The sequence below is a fragment of the Antennarius striatus genome, chromosome 10 (genome assembly GCF_040054535.1).
Source record: "Antennarius striatus isolate MH-2024 chromosome 10, ASM4005453v1, whole genome shotgun sequence".
Classification (NCBI taxonomy): domain Eukaryota; kingdom Metazoa; phylum Chordata; class Actinopteri; order Lophiiformes; family Antennariidae; genus Antennarius; species Antennarius striatus.
Genome location: NC_090785.1, coordinates 7,231,326 through 7,249,126, shown reverse-complemented (window position 1 = coordinate 7,249,126; position 17,801 = coordinate 7,231,326). Strand labels below are relative to the sequence as shown.

Sequence of the window (17,801 nt, the reverse complement as noted above, 5' to 3'; positions counted from 1 at the left end):
AAGAGCGGGACTCGAACCCAGAACTGCCGTGTTTTGAGGCGACAGTGCTACCCACTGCGCCACTGTGAACCCAGAAGTTGAGTCAGTAAAATGTAATTGCTTGGGGGATGGATGGAGATTTAGGAGAGAAAGACGTCAGAGAGGAAGAGCACTGAGGACCACTGTGTCATGAGTCTCTCACACAAATAAAAACCAATAATACAGTATTAATAATAATAATAATAATAATAATAATAATATAAAGAAAGAAAAAAGACAACTTTAATGATACCCTATGGGGAAATTATCTTTTAGGCTCTTGCATTACACTCTTTAGTTACATGCATATATGGACATACATTGTTATGCACAGGCCCCTGAACACAACACACTAGGGGCCTGTAGGCATGCAATCACAGCAAACAGTATTGGGGGAGGCAGAGTGACAGGTCGCGCATGGGGGATCACGCCCCAATGAGCATCTTGGGGGGGGGGGGGGGGGCACCTTGCACAAGGGCGCCCCGGCAGTGGCTTGGAGGTGAGCCGACACCCCTGAATTCAAAATTTTACCCTGACCTATTTTACAGAAGACCCATGATCCAACTAGTGCATAAACTAGAGCATATGGAGAAGGCCAGTGTGAGTAAGACCATGGAGCAAAGCTAGTCTATAGGTAGATCAAAGAACTACTTTGATCTATGGTCTTACTCACATTGGCCTTCTCCCTTTTTTCTATCCTATCCGGTTCCTGAGTGTACAAAAGTTTAAATTTGACCGTGACCCTACTTCTCTCAAGGTCAAGGTCATCATCTCACTTTCATCCCCTCCGCCGCCTGAGTAATGTGCCTTTTGTTTCATCCATCTACAATGGTGGCGATGATATTTGGTGGACAAACGAAGGAACGGACGAACGAACACTGACAATCGCAATGCATCACCTCTCTGAAACAGGATGTAATAATTAGTAGCTTCCTACACAACCTAAAACCACACTAGATGTTGACGGTGATTACTGTACACTACAACAGAGGAGTCAATTGCTGCGGCCAAACATAACAGGAAATGACGTCAAGCGCTAAACAGGAACCAGAAACAGGATGATCCCACCAAAATAAAGTTGTTCTTGTATGGTATATTGTAGGGACTTGTATTTTTCACGTGTCTTTACTTTGAAGGTCAACATGTCGTCACTTCCGGTGTTTGCAGCCGACCTGCAGCTTTACGATGACGGCACATCAGCCGGCTGGAGACGCCACTTGCAAACTGTAGAGATTGTGGCTGAACGAGGAGCCGGACGCGCCGCAGCTTTTCCGCGCACTCCCGCAGATTGGAAGAAAACGCCGGCGCGTTGAGTCGGTCACTCAGGTCGGCCGATAAAGGTTGTAGACGAGCCGTCCAATCGAAGGACTCCACTTTCCCGATCCTTCGCACCGATTTTACGCGGAGTTGAAGCGGTTGTCGGCGCGCAGACATCAAAGCAGAACCGTTGCGTCTGAGCGAAGTGTTCTTGTTCGATTTTATTTATTTTTTTTATTTTTATTTTAAAGTTATCATGTGAAACCAGCAATGATCATTTTGGTGGAAAGTTGGGAGAGACGACGCAAGAGACGGAGTTCCCAAAAAAAGGTTTTTTGTTTTTTTTAGTGCAACTCGACTGTTTTGGTGGAAGCGGTCTGGCTGCTCGCTGTTCTACCTGACGCACAAACTCAACACAATGTGCGAAGTGACCGTGGAGGAGCGGGAGAGGGACATCTCCAACGCGGACCTGGAGTGCCCCTCGGTGGTGGACAATGGAGTCATGCTGGTGGTCAAGAAGAGCCATGTCCGTCCTCCCCTCAGCGTGGTCCTGGCCACCGTGCTGTACCTCGCAGAGCTTGTGACCGCCGCCGTCCTCTGCAGCCTCTACCGCAAAACGGACGACGTGACCTGGATGGGCTTCACCATCACCTTCACGGTGGTGCCGGCTCTGCTCATCCAGCTGACGCTGATGTTCATCCACAGAGACCTGGGTCGGGACCGGCCGCTGATCCTCTTCCTGCACCTGCTGCTACTCGGCCCGGTCATCAGGTAGGGGTGTGTGTGTGTGTGTGTGTGTGTGTGTGTGTGGGTGTGTGTGTGGGTGGGGTGGGGGGTCATGAGGTGCAAACACGAACGCATCCAGGAAGTGTGTCGGTACTGCGTGTTTTTCTTGTTTTTCTGCAACACAGCATTAATCCTGGGCCACAAGTAAAACTATTGCTCTGTATTATTTGTTGATTTGTCCAGGATGAAGTATTTTTATAAACATGGAATTTATTTGTGTGGTGCCTGTGCATATTTGTGTAACTTTTTAAAATTACACAAATATGTAATTTTTAAAGGGGGAAAATATTCCTCGTTTATGTTTCCCCATAAAGCGGGAATATTTTCCCCCTTTAATATTAAAATATTCAAAATATTCAACTATTTTGGGAGAAGACTCTTTGTGCAAAGGGAAACTGTTTATCTCACAGAAATTGCACATGTGTATCAACTTTCTGATAAAGTGGTGACTATTGATAGTGTTCTTGATTTTATAAACTCGACATGGAGACCAAGAATGAGGAAAGGCGTGTCCTTTTAGTTCTCATTTTGTGGATTTTTGATATTCTGACTTCTAAACTGCAAGAGCTGGTTTTCATGCAAATACAGTGTACTCAATTTAAATTTGTGGGCCAGCAGAATAAGACATTTTGTGTTGACTGTTGTTCTTACGCCTGAAGGTATTTCTTTAGTCAGACAGTGGTAGACGGAGAACATTGAAACTCACTAATGACATCATCACGGGAAACTGGTAATTTTACTTGGGTGTAGAGAAATTCTCTGTAAATAGACAAAGAAACTGTGACGTGCTTTGGCACCATATGCATCTCTTTCATGGCAGTTATGGTTGTTGATCTTGAAGAAAGCCTGAGGGCCAAATTTTAAAAGTAAGACATAGCTTGCAACACCTTTCCCCTGCTTCAAGATCACTCGAACACCAAACATTTGCTAGTCCAGTTTGTCAGATTGGACGATGTGAGGCGTCACCTTGACCTAAAAGATAAACTGAATATGTCATGTTTGGCAGTGGGATGTTAAATCAACAAAACATAATTCCTGGTCGTCATTTTTATCTCCACATATTGCTCCTAAGGCATCTGAATGATTTGAACAATGTAGGATGTTGAAACAAGCAATCGAAAAGTCGGTGAGATGAATACAAAGCTAATATCTTGCTAAATGAAAATTGCTGACATTTGAAGACATCCCTATAGGCTTTTAAATAATGTTTGAAGCATTATTTTGAGTAAATAATCGCTATTGTTAATATATTTTTGAGGATTTCTCTATATTTCTCTATATCAGCTACTTTCTGTAAACTGTGTTCGTTTCATACGGCAGATTTTTGTGGCATTTCATCTGTGGTTGAAGCAGCACCTCTGCAAACAGAAGAGATGACTAGACTTTGTATTCACACTCCAGATGGAAAGCCTTTGCAGCTTGAACAAGAGGAGAGCATCAAGAACATTATGGGCTGCCCAGTCAAATAAATGTTGAAGAGGCCAGTAAATACAAATACATTAATCAAAAGTCTTCTTAAGGGTGTTGTCACATCATCTGGGAACCCCAACAAGGATTCTAACACCAGTCAGTCGGGTGTGTCCACAGAACTGGCTCCAGCTCAAGTAACACATCTATCACACACACTCCACAGTGGAATAACCACATTTCAGCATAGTGACATCCAGAGCCCTCTGTGCCAGGGTTAGGGTTAGTCCAGCAGTCGGTCAGGCTGTGCTGACTCAGCAGAGAGGTCAGAAACGGGGTGGACACAGGTTGATTTTTTTATCGTTGGCAATCAAAGCAAAGTGGAAGCTGTGTGGCACAATTGTAGAAGATGTCTACAGATGCTTCAGGGTTTTATAAAAATGTATGCTTGCCATTTTATTTTCCTTGTTGACAAGAGTTTTCTGTTCAAACACTGTCAGTTTGCTCTTGGTTGTCAACACCTTTCACAGGAGAGACCTGTTTGATGAACTATGACTCATGCAGGAAAACGTTGGCAGAGACTTTGAGTTTTCTTCAGTCAAGTTAACCAGTTTTCTACTCGTGTTATGTCTTGGTGTATTTAAATGTTTGAAAAATCAGATTTGCAAATTTGAGGTAGCTAAACGACGGTTAGGTGCTGTTGCTACCTCAGCCCAGAAGCTACCTCAGCTTTATGAGTGATAATTAGAAGGGTGTGGTCCTTTTACAAGACAAGACAATATAGCGTTTCTTTACCTCAGTGAAGGTAAAGTGCAACAGGAAGTGTTCTTTGCCAGAGGAAGTATCGCTATAATGAAGAGAAAAAACTTGCTTAGTCGCTTCACAACTGTTTGTAGATTTAAGATTTTTTTTAAAATAGGATGAAAAACTCATGTATAGATAAAAATATTGACAGCGACTAAAGAAACATTGCAGCCCAATCATGCTATTCAGAAGATAGGAAAGCGTCAACATTTGGTATTTGTTCTCATTAATTGTGTAATCAGTGTTTCGCCATTCAGGATCACGTGATGTCGATGTAGGAATGGAGGAAGTAACGTGCAGCAGGGCTCCGTGCACATTTTCGTGTTCCATGGCTGACTGGACCAAGGTCACACTCATGTCTATAATTATCTATGAACAAATGCCACAGCAGAAGACCACCTGCAGCTCCAGAGACTATTTCTATCTATGTAGCTTCCCCTGTAAGAACGCAATCTGTCGCTTAGAAGTGTTCAGAATGCATTATTTGAGTCACACTTTGGCTGAGAGGAACGTGGAATTATGTGATGACAAAGGTTTGGTGGTTTAACGTGCAGATCTCGAGATGAGGGACAGACTTCTTGTCAGCATTTTTGTGTGTGCGGATGTGTTGTTTATGTCAGCTGAACGTGTCTGGACAGAAATTGAAAAGTTGACATGAGGTAAATTAAGAAATGATGCCACCGTCATCATGTCTCGTCCTGCAGGAGACGTCACTGACTGCCGATGCTGCGCTGGTAAATATTCTGCTCACGTTTTAAAAGAATATATTGCTCAGAATTTTTTTTTTTTTTAAAAAGTGTCGGTTGTATGTTGTTTCTTTAAAATTCTCTCTCTCTCTCTCACACACACACACACACACACACCCATGTTTTGGAATGTGTGGTATGGGTCTTCCTCCAACCCGGGTCGTCTGCCAGAGGTCTGGGTGTTGTGGAGTCGTGCAGCTCTGGTGCGTCTTGATGTTTTTCATGCTACGTCTTCATGCTACATGACATCTATCACTCATGCCCTCCTCTGCTCCCTCTATGTGTGTGTGGCGGGTTAGTCAGCAGCTGAACCTGAACTTCCGAGGGTCTCTAACCTTAGTTGTGTTGCGGTGTCGTTGTTGTCGACACTTCTCTCTGGTGTTTTGTACTTCTAATCCATATTTGGCACAGATGTTCCCATAAGCCATCCCAGCCCGTTGGTTATGCCTCTGAGTGTGTTTCCCTTTGCTCTGTGGGATACCCGTATACTATAAGACCCTGTATGGTATCTAGTAGCTCCACTCCTTATGTCCTGATCATCATTCCATCTCTTCAACACCACGTAACAGATTTGTTTTTTGTCTTTTCTGAATGACATCACATTGTCCTGGAGTGTTGTCTTGTTCTGTCTTTATGTCCAGTGTACTTTAATGTGATCCCTGATCCTATCCATGGATGTGGTTGGCCTGCCTACTCTTGTCTTGTGTAATTGCTCTGTTGATGAGTAGCTGCAGTCTTTACCCCCTGGTGTTGTTTTCGATGATCTTCTCATCGATTCAAATTCTTGAATTTCTTCGTCTTACATTCTGGGGTTCCTGGGAGGCCGTTCCATATTGTTGACAGGTCGGGTTATTGGCTTCCAGCCTGCAGGTGTTGCTCCCTTGGGAGGATTCTATATAATCACTATTGTTCTTCTCAGGCTGGGTGTGCCCCTGTTGTTACTGGCTCATCTGTCATTTGTGTAGCCAAATGATCTTGTAGTTCTATTAGCTTACCTGGTAGCAGTTAGTCTATTAAAGTCAATTGGTTCTGCTGTGAGGTTGTTGTGGTTTTCGTCCACATCCTTAACTTCTGCAAACATCTCTTAGGAGGTGACGTTGTTGGTGAGTTGGAGTTATCCTGGGATGGACTGTATTTAGTTTGGCTACTGTTTTCATCCCCAGTTCAGTTGATGTAGCTGTCATGGCTGGAGGGAGGTGTCATCGTTAACACTGCTCTCATCTATTGGTGTCACAACATTGTCACCATGACGATCACTAGCGTTTCCTTTGCTTCCTTTTTGGAAGATGCTGTGCAAAATGCTAATATGCTCCAAATGAAAAAGCCAAGTGTTGTTTACCACAATCGCCATCCATTACTACAGCATATTAGCATGCTAACAACATCACTAAGCGCTAAGTACAGCTGAGGCTAATGGGAATTTCATTAATTTTTCAGGTCATTCGCCAAAGTAGACACATCCCTCCACAGAGCCATGCAACACCGATAGCATAGCTATAAACTATCCAGGATTATCCTGCTGAAGAAAAAAAAAAGTGACCACCCTGAGAGTGAAAACAGTTTATCTGTTGACTACACACTCTCATTTTAGAGCCTACACTCGTAATATCAGATACAGATCATGAGGCTGCATCTCCAACACGCTTCAAGTAAATATTTTTTTAATGCAGAAGTGATATGGGAAAATAAATTCTAGGGGTTACAACAGAAATATGAAGTAGCCATCTATTCTCCTGCTTTATCTGAAGCTTTACATATACTTACAGCATGTAACTAAATTGGATATAAAGGGAGGTTTCCTGTGTGTCCGAGGGATGACGTAATTGTTGATCTTGTACGCAGTGGAGCAGAACATGGCTGCTAGATTTGAGTGTAATGTCAGCTCTGATAACTGCAAAGAATTATTTTGAGTTCAGCAGATGGTGTCAGCACCCATATACAGTTAAAAGAGCTCTAAGAAGAGGTTTTCCCAGGCTAGCTGGTACTTGTTTTGACCTGTCTATTTAGGGATGCCCCCCCCCCCCCAAATTAGGCACAGAATACTCCGTCAGCTTTGACTAGTCTCAGCTTGTACAACTTCTTGTTTTCCGTGTCTCTTTGACCCTTTCCACACCCTGTTGTTTCTCATGGTGTAATCCCCAGTGACCAGATCTTGCTAAACGACTACAGAAAGAATTTCCTGAATGCTCTGATTCCCTGCAGGACAGGATTTATAGGTCATTTTGGTTGCTGGATGATAATCTTGACTTTGTCAGGGTAGTTCCTGTATTTTTTCATGAGTTATAAGTCACACCACACTGCTGATGAAACAAACATCTGCATATTTGTGCGACCATTACGGAACACTAGCCTGCGCTTCCTTTTATAAATCTGCAAGGCCCTGTTCTGGAAGCCTGGGTATTGATTTTCTTGACTAATGTATTCATCAGTAATGCCCCCCCCCCCACGTGAAATTCAGTCTGCCTCGATTGCTTTACAGAATCCTAAGTGCAGGCTGGCCTCGGCTCAGTCGGCCTCTCCTCTCCTCTGCTGTGCTTTCTGTCCACTGCCCTGCCAGGTTTCCATAGAGAGGATGCCTGTAAATCACGTTTTGGGGCCTTTTGCTGTCGCTCTGTCGCAGACGTCCAACACCAAAACCCAAATGACCCTCATCTTCTCGTCTCTATCGGCTTTCGGTGCTGGTTCAGAGATAACGGTGCACGTCCAGATAACAACGAGGTTTTCCACTGCAGCGCTCAAATGCTGGGGTCAAACCCAGTTCAGGGACGTTTGCAGAAGCTTGGCGCTGTGCCTCATGTGCAGTTTCTGTGCCAGTTGTAGCTGACGCAACAGCGTTTGAAAATACCTAACAGAGAACTAGATTCATGTCTGCTTGTTGTCTGATGTCCAGCATTTGAGACTCTGGACCAAAAGATAACATTCCAGCACAGTGATGTGAAATTCATCGCTGCAGTAGAAATCCTCAGAGTACTGAGTTAGCTGTCGAGCACAGTTGTGTAACTTTGTCGGTTTCATGTTGTTTAACAAGTGTTATTGTGGTTGTAATGCTCTCATAATTGGTTAATGTCATTTGCAAACCTTGTATTTCCAGTTAAGGTGAGTTCGGCTAGTTTCAGCTTCAACGCTGTGGCTGTGAAAAGGGTTTTATTAACGTTTGTGTCACAAGGAACACCAAAGAACAGCCTGAAAATAAAAATTTCTACATAAATCTCCAGTATTTGTTTCGCGTTCAGACAGGTTCTTGAAAGTTGAAGGTCTGCACTTCTTTCACGGAAACTTCTTGGAGTGAAAAACATGTTTTCCTCGTTATAAGAGGTGTTGATTTCCACCCTGAGACTGAACAGAAGGAGCATTTACCTTGCAAACTTTAAGAGTGCCACACCCACATACATTCTGCTCCTACCTTCAGGCTTCACCAGTGTGTTTTCTGTCCGCTGGCTGCCCTCTGCTGGATTCTCAACATGGTTCGTTTGTTTGAATAGCTGTGATAACAAAGGTCTTTTCATGATGGATATATGAGATGACATTCCAGAGATCAATGTTGTGTCCATGACAAGCAATGAAACATCTAATATTAAAGTCCTTGGGGGAAAAAAACTTTTTATATTACAGTACATTTTATACTATGATTTGTGTATTTTAGATACTCTTACAATTTCAGACTGTAATGATCAAATATTAAAAAAGACATTCTGAATACTGTCCTTTCAAAATAGCATCAACGTTACTATACTGCCACCTGCTGGTGGAGAAATATAACACGCCATTGTCATTTCTGTTATCTCCGCAGGTGTATTCAGGCTCTGGTGATCTATTTCAGGGCAGGAAAGAGGGAGGACCCTTATATTACCATTTCCAGGAAGATTACCCTGAAGAAGGGAGACCAGATTCCTTTGGAGTGGGAAATCGGCCAATCAGAGCGCCTCCTGAACACTCACAGGAGCGCCTTCAAGCGCACCGCAGTCATCCAGGCTTTTCTGGGTTCTGCACCTCAGCTGACACTGCAGCTCTACGCCACCATCCAGGAGAAATATTTTCTTCCCGCAAGACGTAAGGATAATCGAGGAGTTAGAAATGCACCAGGGTGCATCCTGATGTAATGAAGTACTGTACATCTGTAATCATTAAAAAAAAAGTTCTGTACATTATACAAACCTTTTTCCCATGCAATTAGGGCGTTTTCATAGTGCGTTTTGGGAATTTAAAAAATGTTAATATTTATTTTTCACTCAAAAAATTGCTCCGTATTTTTTATTAAAACCATAGACACACATCCTCCAAGATGTGCCTTTTCATAATAGTTACCCAACATCGAGGTAATGGGGTGGGGTTTTTTTTTTTTTTGCTTTTCTGTTACGTTTTCCTTTGGACAATTAATGGAATTTTTAAATGAAGCCACAATGTGATGCTGTTATTTATAAAGTAAAACACTATCTGTTTCCACAGTGACTTTAATGGCCATCACTCTCATCTCCATCACATACGGGGCTCTCGTCTGCAGCACGCTGGCCATCCAGATTATATACGATGACTACAAGATACGCTTGCGCCCTGTGGCCTACCTTTGCATGATTGTGTGGAGAGGGTTGGAGATCGCTACTCGGATCACCGCTCTGGTCCTCTTCAGCACGGCTCTCACGCACTGGATGATCCTCGTCGGCATGGGCAGCCTGCTATTCTTCTTCTTCCTCCCTTGGGTTGAATTCTGGGCTAGAAAAGGCACGCTGGTTAAAGACGTGGAGAAAAACTTCTCTAAGCTGGGCACCGTCATGGTGCTGAGCATGTTCACACTGCTCTACGCCTTCATCAACATGTTCTGCTGGTCGGCTGTGCAGCTGGACCTCAACAGCGACGAGCTCATAGAGAGGAAGCAGCGCTGGGACCGCCTTGCCATATACTACTGCGGACGCTTCCTGGAGAACAGCGTCCTCATCACGCTCTGGTACCTCTACAAATCAGACTTCTACGAGTACGTGTGTTCGCCCCTGCTGGCCGTCCAGCTGCTGATCTGCTACAGCCTGTCGGTGCTCTTCATGCTGCTATTCTATGAGTTCTGTCACCCTACAAGACGCCTGTTCAAACACAACGTCCACGACTGCTTGCACTGCGTCTGTTGCCATAGAGACACGAGAGACGAACAAGAGCCCCAGGTACCTTCGTACTCAACCACTGCCACTCTGCTGTTGGGGCAGGACTAATCGTTGGAGCTGCTTGAACCCACGAAAACTCAAAAAACATCCATCCTGAAAATCTGATCTGGAGAGCAGGAGACAACTATAGTTGACAACATTGTGGAAGCAGCCTGATGGGGGCTTTTTTTGCAGAATAAAATGCATAGAAATTTAAGTTGTCTGCTGTAGAAATGCATCCCATATGATGCTACCAGCTGCAGACCCGAGCATTTGAGTTAGAATTGTGATGTGTTAGAGGAAAAAAAAAAAAAGATTATGTCATTTTGTCTTGAGCGTACTCAAAGTTTATTCATTCATGGTTCTGAATGAGACTAAGGTCAACTCCAAGCGTCGTTATCAGAGATGATTGCATACACACCGCAAAGCCTTGGCATACCTACGAATGTAGCTTTAGAGATATGCACCGATGCACAAAGGCAGTGTTGAGAAGGCAGCAGTGGCTCATGCACTGGACTGGGCCAGGTGTGTGGGAAACACGCCAAGTGTGTCCAAAGTACCCAGGAACATCCACTGTCTACTTCCCTTCAGGGTTTTTCACGCCGTGAACGCTCCCTTTGCACATGGTTTGCACTAAAATGAGCTAAAAAATAAATAAAAAAAAGAGCAGGAAGGCAAGAAAAGGTCAGAGGATGAACTTACCTTCCTCATACGCAGTAAACCTGATGTAAACAATACCTTCTGTTGTGTGTTATCCGATGTGGTGGCCTTGAAATAAAACAAGAGTTATGTCTTTTAACATTGATGCATTTACTGTACTGACAATGAATTGGCTTCACCGTCACCGGGGTGCATTCACTTTGCTTGTTTGTTTGTTTTATTTTTATTAAGGTTCTACATTTTCTTTCACTGCCTTGACTACTACTGTTCTACTTGAAAGCTAAATAAAATAAGTCTAAACTCATTCTTGTCTCAGTTCTAAAAAATAAAACATCAGTTCGTCGCACGTTTTTGTCTCCGCTGTGACCAAAACTTCCAACAATGTAAAAATTTCTCCCATGTTGAAATTATTTCCTGTAACAGTTATTGAACAGAAGTGGAACACTGGTGAGTGTAGAAGACCGATATCACACCATTATAAAGATTTCTTTATCTGATAATAGTTTTACCCACACAATACTTACAGATACAGAGAAGTTGAATGTTTTAATATCACCTTCCTTACATATACAGTGTAGATAATGTTAATCTGGCGTGCCCCATCATGAATTCAATAATGTCTAATTTTTTGGTGAATACTGAATTTTGATCCACGAAATAAAATGTCTTGACGCATGGGAGACTTATTTAGAGAGTTAATGAGCATGGCTTTTGGTTTGGAACCAATAAATAAATACTTTTTTTTTTTTTAAAACCCGACCCACCAGATTTAAATGGTTGGATGCGACCAATCCAGAAGCACGTTGTTGTTACAGTTCCTCATTCCTAAAGTTAATTGCTGGTGGGAATGTGGCCATTCTTCTCTATGAGAAAAATCCCTCCTAACTTCCTGAACAACGCAATGTCCTCTCTTTCTTTTTTTCTTCCTGGTGTCTCATCACCTGTGGAGGAAGGAGGAGTCTGGGCTGAGATAAAAACAGAAGTAAAGAGGTAGACGAGGCAGGTGCTGGGAGTCGGGATAAAGTCACCAACATGAGTAACTGGATAGTCAACAATGGACTGACGTCCTTAATACTGGTGAGTTCATTATAGCCACAGGAAAGTATAGAAGAGGACTAAGTGTGACCAAGCGTGCGTAAAAGATGCCCGGATCTGATCTAAACAGCAATTACTCCTAGTTAGAAATAAAAGATGGGTCTGTTTTTGAATGAACGTCTATCTTAGTGAACTGAAACATGATTTGGGATGTGTTTACAGGTGGTATGGATGGCCATCAACATCTTTCTTTTCGTTTGGTTTTACTTTTTCTACGATTTAGGGGATCAGTTCTACTACACGCGTCATCTGTTGGGGGTGAGTAAAAGAGAACAGCCGAATTTTCCTTCATTTATCAATGGAGTTGTGATTCATAAGAGTGGATCATCTTTCAGTCTGCTTTGGCTTGGGCCAGAGCTCCAGCTGCTGTCCTCAACTTCAACTGCTTGCTGATCCTCCTCCCGGTGTGCAGGAACCTGCTGTCCCTGGTCCGAGGCTCCTTCGGGGTGAGATCTCCGCGCCTAAGCGCGCTTTACCGACAGCAGCGTCATTATTATTATTGTTCTAGTACACATAAAATGAATAGAACTGTAAATATAAAATCAAATATAAATATAAATACTTGCAGTTTTGAGGAGTAGGTCGTGTTGATTTTGTTGCACGAGGAAAACAAATTAAAGACATAGGAGAAATAAGAAGCCAATGCATGTATCCATGCATTTGTATATGTATGCATGAATGTACTGTATTTGGGTGGGCATGTATTGATCTGCCTCACAAACCGATCGTGTGATCTTCAACTGATCAACTTGAGGTTCTGAAGCTCTGCAGTTAAATTCCAGCCCTGAGCTGGAATCTAAAGCGCTCCTGGTATTTATAGGTGTTATATTATTTATAAAAGTGATACCTGGCGTAGGATAACTATAAATGAATTTATGTGATAATAATAATATTGGAAACACATTTCAAACCGGGTTTTGTCCATTGTCTCTACGTCGGTTTAAGCGTTCAAAGTAGGGCCCAGACACATTTATTACACGCTGCACCTTCGAAACTGTTTGTATGAGGTGAAGGAAATATCTGCGGGAGTGTCGTGTTGTTGCGTGACACTGCAGCGTGACCTTCCTCCAGATACTATTCTTTCTGACAAAACACACAAGATGACATGCAGGGTTGCAGTTTTGCATGATTTTTTTATTTTTAAATGCATGGTCTCTGAAGTGAGCAGCATACGGAAATTTTCTTTTTTTAATCAGTTACTGTTTTTAAGATTTTTTTAAGATTAAATAAAATAAGATTAAAATAAGATTAAGATTAATTTTAATATTTTGTCTAATTTTGTGCTCATTTTAACATATTTAACCAGAGTACCACAGAGTGTTTTTGTTATGTTTTTTCCATGACTGCAAAAATTCCTATTAACAATTGGAAATTGATTTTTTTGCACGATAACAAGACACAGGTTTCCATAACTGCTTTGGAAAGGTGTGAATTTTCCTTCTTGCCTCATTTTCTTGTCTTTATCTTTCAGTGTTGTGGCAGAACAATGAGGAAACAACTTGACAAAAATCTGAGTTTCCACAAGCTGGTTGCATACACAATAGCTCTGATGACAGGTGAACTGATGCAAGCATTTTTTTTCTTTCAGTCCTCATTTCTACTTGAAGATGAACAGAATTAATTGTTAAAGCCTGACAGTAGACAATTGTTCTTCTCTCTACATTTGTGACACATGGTGAAGTCTTTTTCTATCTGCATCCTCCTCCACCCAAAGGTCAATGTCTAAAATTAAGGTGATCATGGTCACAATTTCCGTGGGGGAGGGTGGTTGAATGCTAACAACTAGGCTATTTACTAAAGGTGTATTTCCTCTTTTCTTATCAGCGGTGATTTACCTTCAGCACAACAAATGAAACCTTTTTAGACCTGAGGACATGAGGCTGTTGATTTGCTCTATCTTCATTCGACTTGTCCTCTCTTTGTGCTGACAGCGGTTCATGTGATTGCCCATTTGCTGAACTTGGAGTGGTACAACAACAGCAGACTGGGAGTCTATGATAAGCTAAGCACAGCATTATCCGACCTGGCCGACACACACAACACGACCTACCTGAACCCAATGCGCAAAATGAACCTTGTAAGTTATTAGAAATAATTCTAATCAAGTTACCGCAATAAATTAAGTAAAAACCAGGCAGGTGTCTGACAGTCGACTTGATAATCCATCCCGTCATTGTTGAGATGCTTTTCTGGGTTTGTGTTGGACGGTTGTTTGAAACTCAGGCAGGAAAAACTTTTTCTGTTTAATGGTTATCTTCATCATCATCATCATCATCATCAACTCTTAATGAATGATCCACATCGTCACCTTCCTCTTCTTGTGCTTCAGGATCCGCAGCAAAATCCGAACTACCTCGCCTTCACCACCATTGCTGGCCTCACAGGAGTCATCATCACTCTGGCCCTCATCATCATCATCACCTCCTCCATGGAAGTCATCAGACGCAGCTACTTCGAGGTCTTCTGGTACACCCACCATCTCTTCATCGTCTTCTTTATTGGTCTTGTCTTTCACGGAGCCGGGTAAGGGAAAGATTTCAGCTTACCTAGTTTTTTAAAATTTTGTCTGTCTGTTTGTTTATTGATGAAACATTGATGATATTGATTTGTTTTAACTCATCTGTTCCTCTGCAGGCGTATTGTGAGGAGTCAGCAGACTACCAATCCACCACATAACTACAGCCTCTGTAAAGACCGCACAGACGACTGGGGACGGATTCCCCAGTGCCCAATGCCTCAGTTTGCTGGAGGATTCCCACAGGTTCTTATTTTTTTTTATTTTAAAAGACGTTTTACTTTTTTTAGTTTGTCATGCAACAACTTAACAACACCTAATACAAGTAAAACGATTGTTTACGGTTTGCTTTTTTCATTTTCAGACCTGGATGTGGGTCATCGCACCAATGATCCTGTATCTTTGTGAACGCGTGCTGCGGTTCATTCGTTACACGCAGACCGTCACATACAGGAGGGTACGTTGGATTCACCATTCATCTAAGCCCTGTGAATTCTTCTGCAAGCTACGTCACAGTGATTTTTAAAATGGTTTTCTGCATTTTCAGATCGTGATGCGGCCGTCTAAGGTGCTGGAGTTGCAGATGGTGAAGAACGGTTTCAAAATGGAAGTGGGTCAGTACGTCTTCCTCAACTGCCCGGCCATCTCCCAGCTGGAGTGGCATCCGTTCACCATGACCTCTGCCCCCGAGGAGGATTTCTTTAGTGTACACATCCGCTCTGCTGGGGACTGGACAGACAAGCTCATTGAAATCATGCAGCAGCTACCAGAGGGGGCACAGGGGCCAAAGTAAGTACATCCACCCACACAACAACTCACCCATCCATCCATCCATCCATTTTTCACAGCAGCTGTTCAGAACTGAAGGGGCCTCTTGGTTGAGATGTAAAATGTCTTCAACCTTATCAAGTGCTGCTGACTTTATCCAACACAAAAATCTCTCATGACCTACATGACCAAGGATTTCTGCCGTTTGACTAATCATCATTTTTCTCTGGAGTTATCAACCTGAATGTGGTTTCTGACATGTTTTGCTTGCCACCTGTGGTGTATTATTGGCCTGACAGGAGTTTACTTAATGTCATTTCTCAGAATGGGTGTGGATGGGCCATTTGGCACTGCCAGCGAGGATGTTTTTGACTATGAGGTCAGCATGCTGGTTGGTGCCGGCATCGGAGTCACTCCCTTCGCCTCGATCCTCAAGTCAATCTGGTACAAGTTTAAGGACTCCAACCCAAAACTGCGAACAAAGAAGGTGTGTAGTCGAAAGTGCATGTCGTGCACTGACAATCTAACCTATATATCCTTTTCACGGTGTTGACAGACGAGCTGCAGTTGATGGATGTGAGATGAGCTGTTTTCACAATGCATCAAAACACGTCGCACAGCGTTGGCCAACTCTTTTGTAAGAAGTCATTGTTAACATGCCCGTGTCTGTTTCCTCGTTTCAGATCTACTTTTATTGGCTCTGCAGGGAAACGTACGCCTTTGAGTGGTTTGCTGATCTACTGCAGGTTCTGGAGAAAGAGATGGAAGAAAGAGGAATGGGGGATTTCCTCACTTACAAGCTCTACCTGACCAGATGGGACCAAAGCCATGTGTGTTTGTGTGTGAATGAGTCAGAGACCAGATCCCCATTCAAATCTGAGTGGTGCGTTTTAAGCTTAAACTCACCTGTGTGTCTTTTCTTATTTCGTAACAGGCTGATCACGTGATGGTTCGCTTCGATCAGGACAAAGACGCCGTCACTGGGCTCAAGCAGAAAACCTACTATGGCAGACCCGACTGGGGAAATGAGTTTGAACAAGTCCGCCAAGAGAACCCCACGTAAGACGAAACCCTTTTCTTCTGCTGGGTATAATGGACTCGATCCCTTCAGTGTTTTTGTCTGGGTTATAAAACCGGTTTTATTTTCATACAGCATCCTCATATCATGCCAAATTGTTGCGTGGTGCCTGTTTCACACTGACATTTCATTCTACTGAGCAACTTTCAGTGAAACATTTTCCTTCAAAACGCATGAATGACATTTTCGCCGGTGTACCATTCTAATATTTGCAATATGCATTCATAATTTCTGCTAGAAATCCATCCAAAGTTCAGAATGTAGATAAAACCTTCAGCTTTCACAGCTTATAGACTGTTAGACAGTTTACAGGTTTATGGAAAGGGACCATTAGAAATGCCAAATAATTTTGGAGGGATGGTATTCAAGCTCATATTAGTTTATTTTATCTTAATCTGTTTAAAAAAAAAATGTACATGAGCTTCTTCAGCAGCTTGTTAGGATCCTCATAGTCAGAGAACGACCAACGGTTTTCTCCAGAACCTCGTTTGTTCGGAGGATGGACCCTTTCCGGATCTGGTAGTATCTTGTCGCTGACATCATGGCGACCTGAACTATATTTAGAGACGCTGGTGATTCAGATGAGCTGATCTATTTTAGACAGATGACAGATGGACACGGGACCACAGGGATCCATGTCTCTAAGCTTGTTCTGAAAGTACAGTGAAAGTGAATGTCCTTGTTAATTTATAGAACAGCTCTGCAAAGCAAAAAAAACCCATAACATTAACCTAATCCTGTTTTTTGTTAATTTCCTCAGGTCAGTGGTTGGAACGTTCCTATGTGGCCCAGAGGCTCTGGCTAAAGTCTTGGCAAAGAAATGTGCCAAATATTCAGATGTGGATCCCCGAAAAACCAAGTTTTACTTCAACAAAGAAAATTTCTGAGTAAAACAAAAAGGAATTTCTGCCATGGAATTATTTTTATACCAGGGAAAGTTATAAATCAAATGACAAAGCTGCCTGACAACTTGTCATATGAGTGGAGTTCATCTGAGCACCCAACACAGGTTGATTAAAGAAAAATAATGTTGTTCATCAGCTCCAGTCATGGAAAGACATTCTATTATGAAACTCAGAACATCGTGGCCTAATAACCCACTATGACTCACTCAAATTTTAATTATGGGATGCATTCCTGGCAACGCCTTCATGATTCATCATAGCCTTGCACTTGAAAGTTAAAAGTATTTGACTTTGATTTTAAGAACCTTAATGATTTTGTCTCTGTAATAAACTTATGGTCAAAAAAAAAATGTAAATACACCTTTGCACAAAGTTCCAATAGTGTTTGAATCCAGGTAGTACCCAATTGATGCTGTTAACTTTATACTTTAGAACTATTTAGGCTCTTCATTGGTAAGGGAAACAAAGCTTTGTTATTATAGCATTCAGACTGATAATCCAGCCATGTAGTTTGTGATTGATCATCTTCTCACAACACGGAGGGAGTTCTATCTAAAAAAAATGCTATTTCACATTTTACTGTCTTCTCTTTCCTCTAGTCCACACTCCTCAAATAAATGTGTATCAGTCAAA

General features: G+C 42.5%; 2 protein-coding genes across 3 annotated transcripts; both read left to right on the top strand.

Moving 5' to 3' along the window:
• The first annotated feature begins 569 nt into the window (after window positions 1-569).
• xkrx (XK related X-linked) lies at window positions 570-11,111 on the top strand. The gene is made up of 3 exons (XM_068326172.1): window positions 570-2,046; window positions 8,809-9,068; window positions 9,465-11,111. Exons 1-3 carry the CDS (start codon window positions 1,694-1,696, stop codon window positions 10,214-10,216), a joined length of 1,365 nt encoding a protein of 454 aa, XP_068182273.1. The 5' UTR covers window positions 570-1,693; the 3' UTR covers window positions 10,217-11,111.
• Window positions 11,112-11,802: 691 nt separating this feature from the next.
• Window positions 11,803-17,791, top strand: nox1 (NADPH oxidase 1). 2 transcript variants are annotated; one of them, XM_068326200.1, is made up of 13 exons: window positions 11,803-11,884; window positions 12,065-12,160; window positions 12,238-12,348; window positions 13,374-13,458; window positions 13,834-13,979; window positions 14,232-14,425; window positions 14,537-14,663; window positions 14,782-14,874; window positions 14,965-15,206; window positions 15,510-15,672; window positions 15,869-16,015; window positions 16,120-16,244; window positions 17,024-17,791. In XM_068326200.1, the coding sequence occupies exons 1-13, from the start codon at window positions 11,840-11,842 to the stop codon at window positions 17,148-17,150; spliced, it is 1,701 nt and encodes a 566-aa protein (XP_068182301.1). In that variant the 5' UTR covers window positions 11,803-11,839; the 3' UTR covers window positions 17,151-17,791. The 2 variants fall into 2 exon arrangements, with proteins under 2 accessions (XP_068182301.1, XP_068182303.1); XM_068326202.1 differs by having other exon boundaries at window positions 11,825-11,884; window positions 12,126-12,160; window positions 17,024-17,790.
• Window positions 17,792-17,801: the final 10 nt, after the last annotated feature.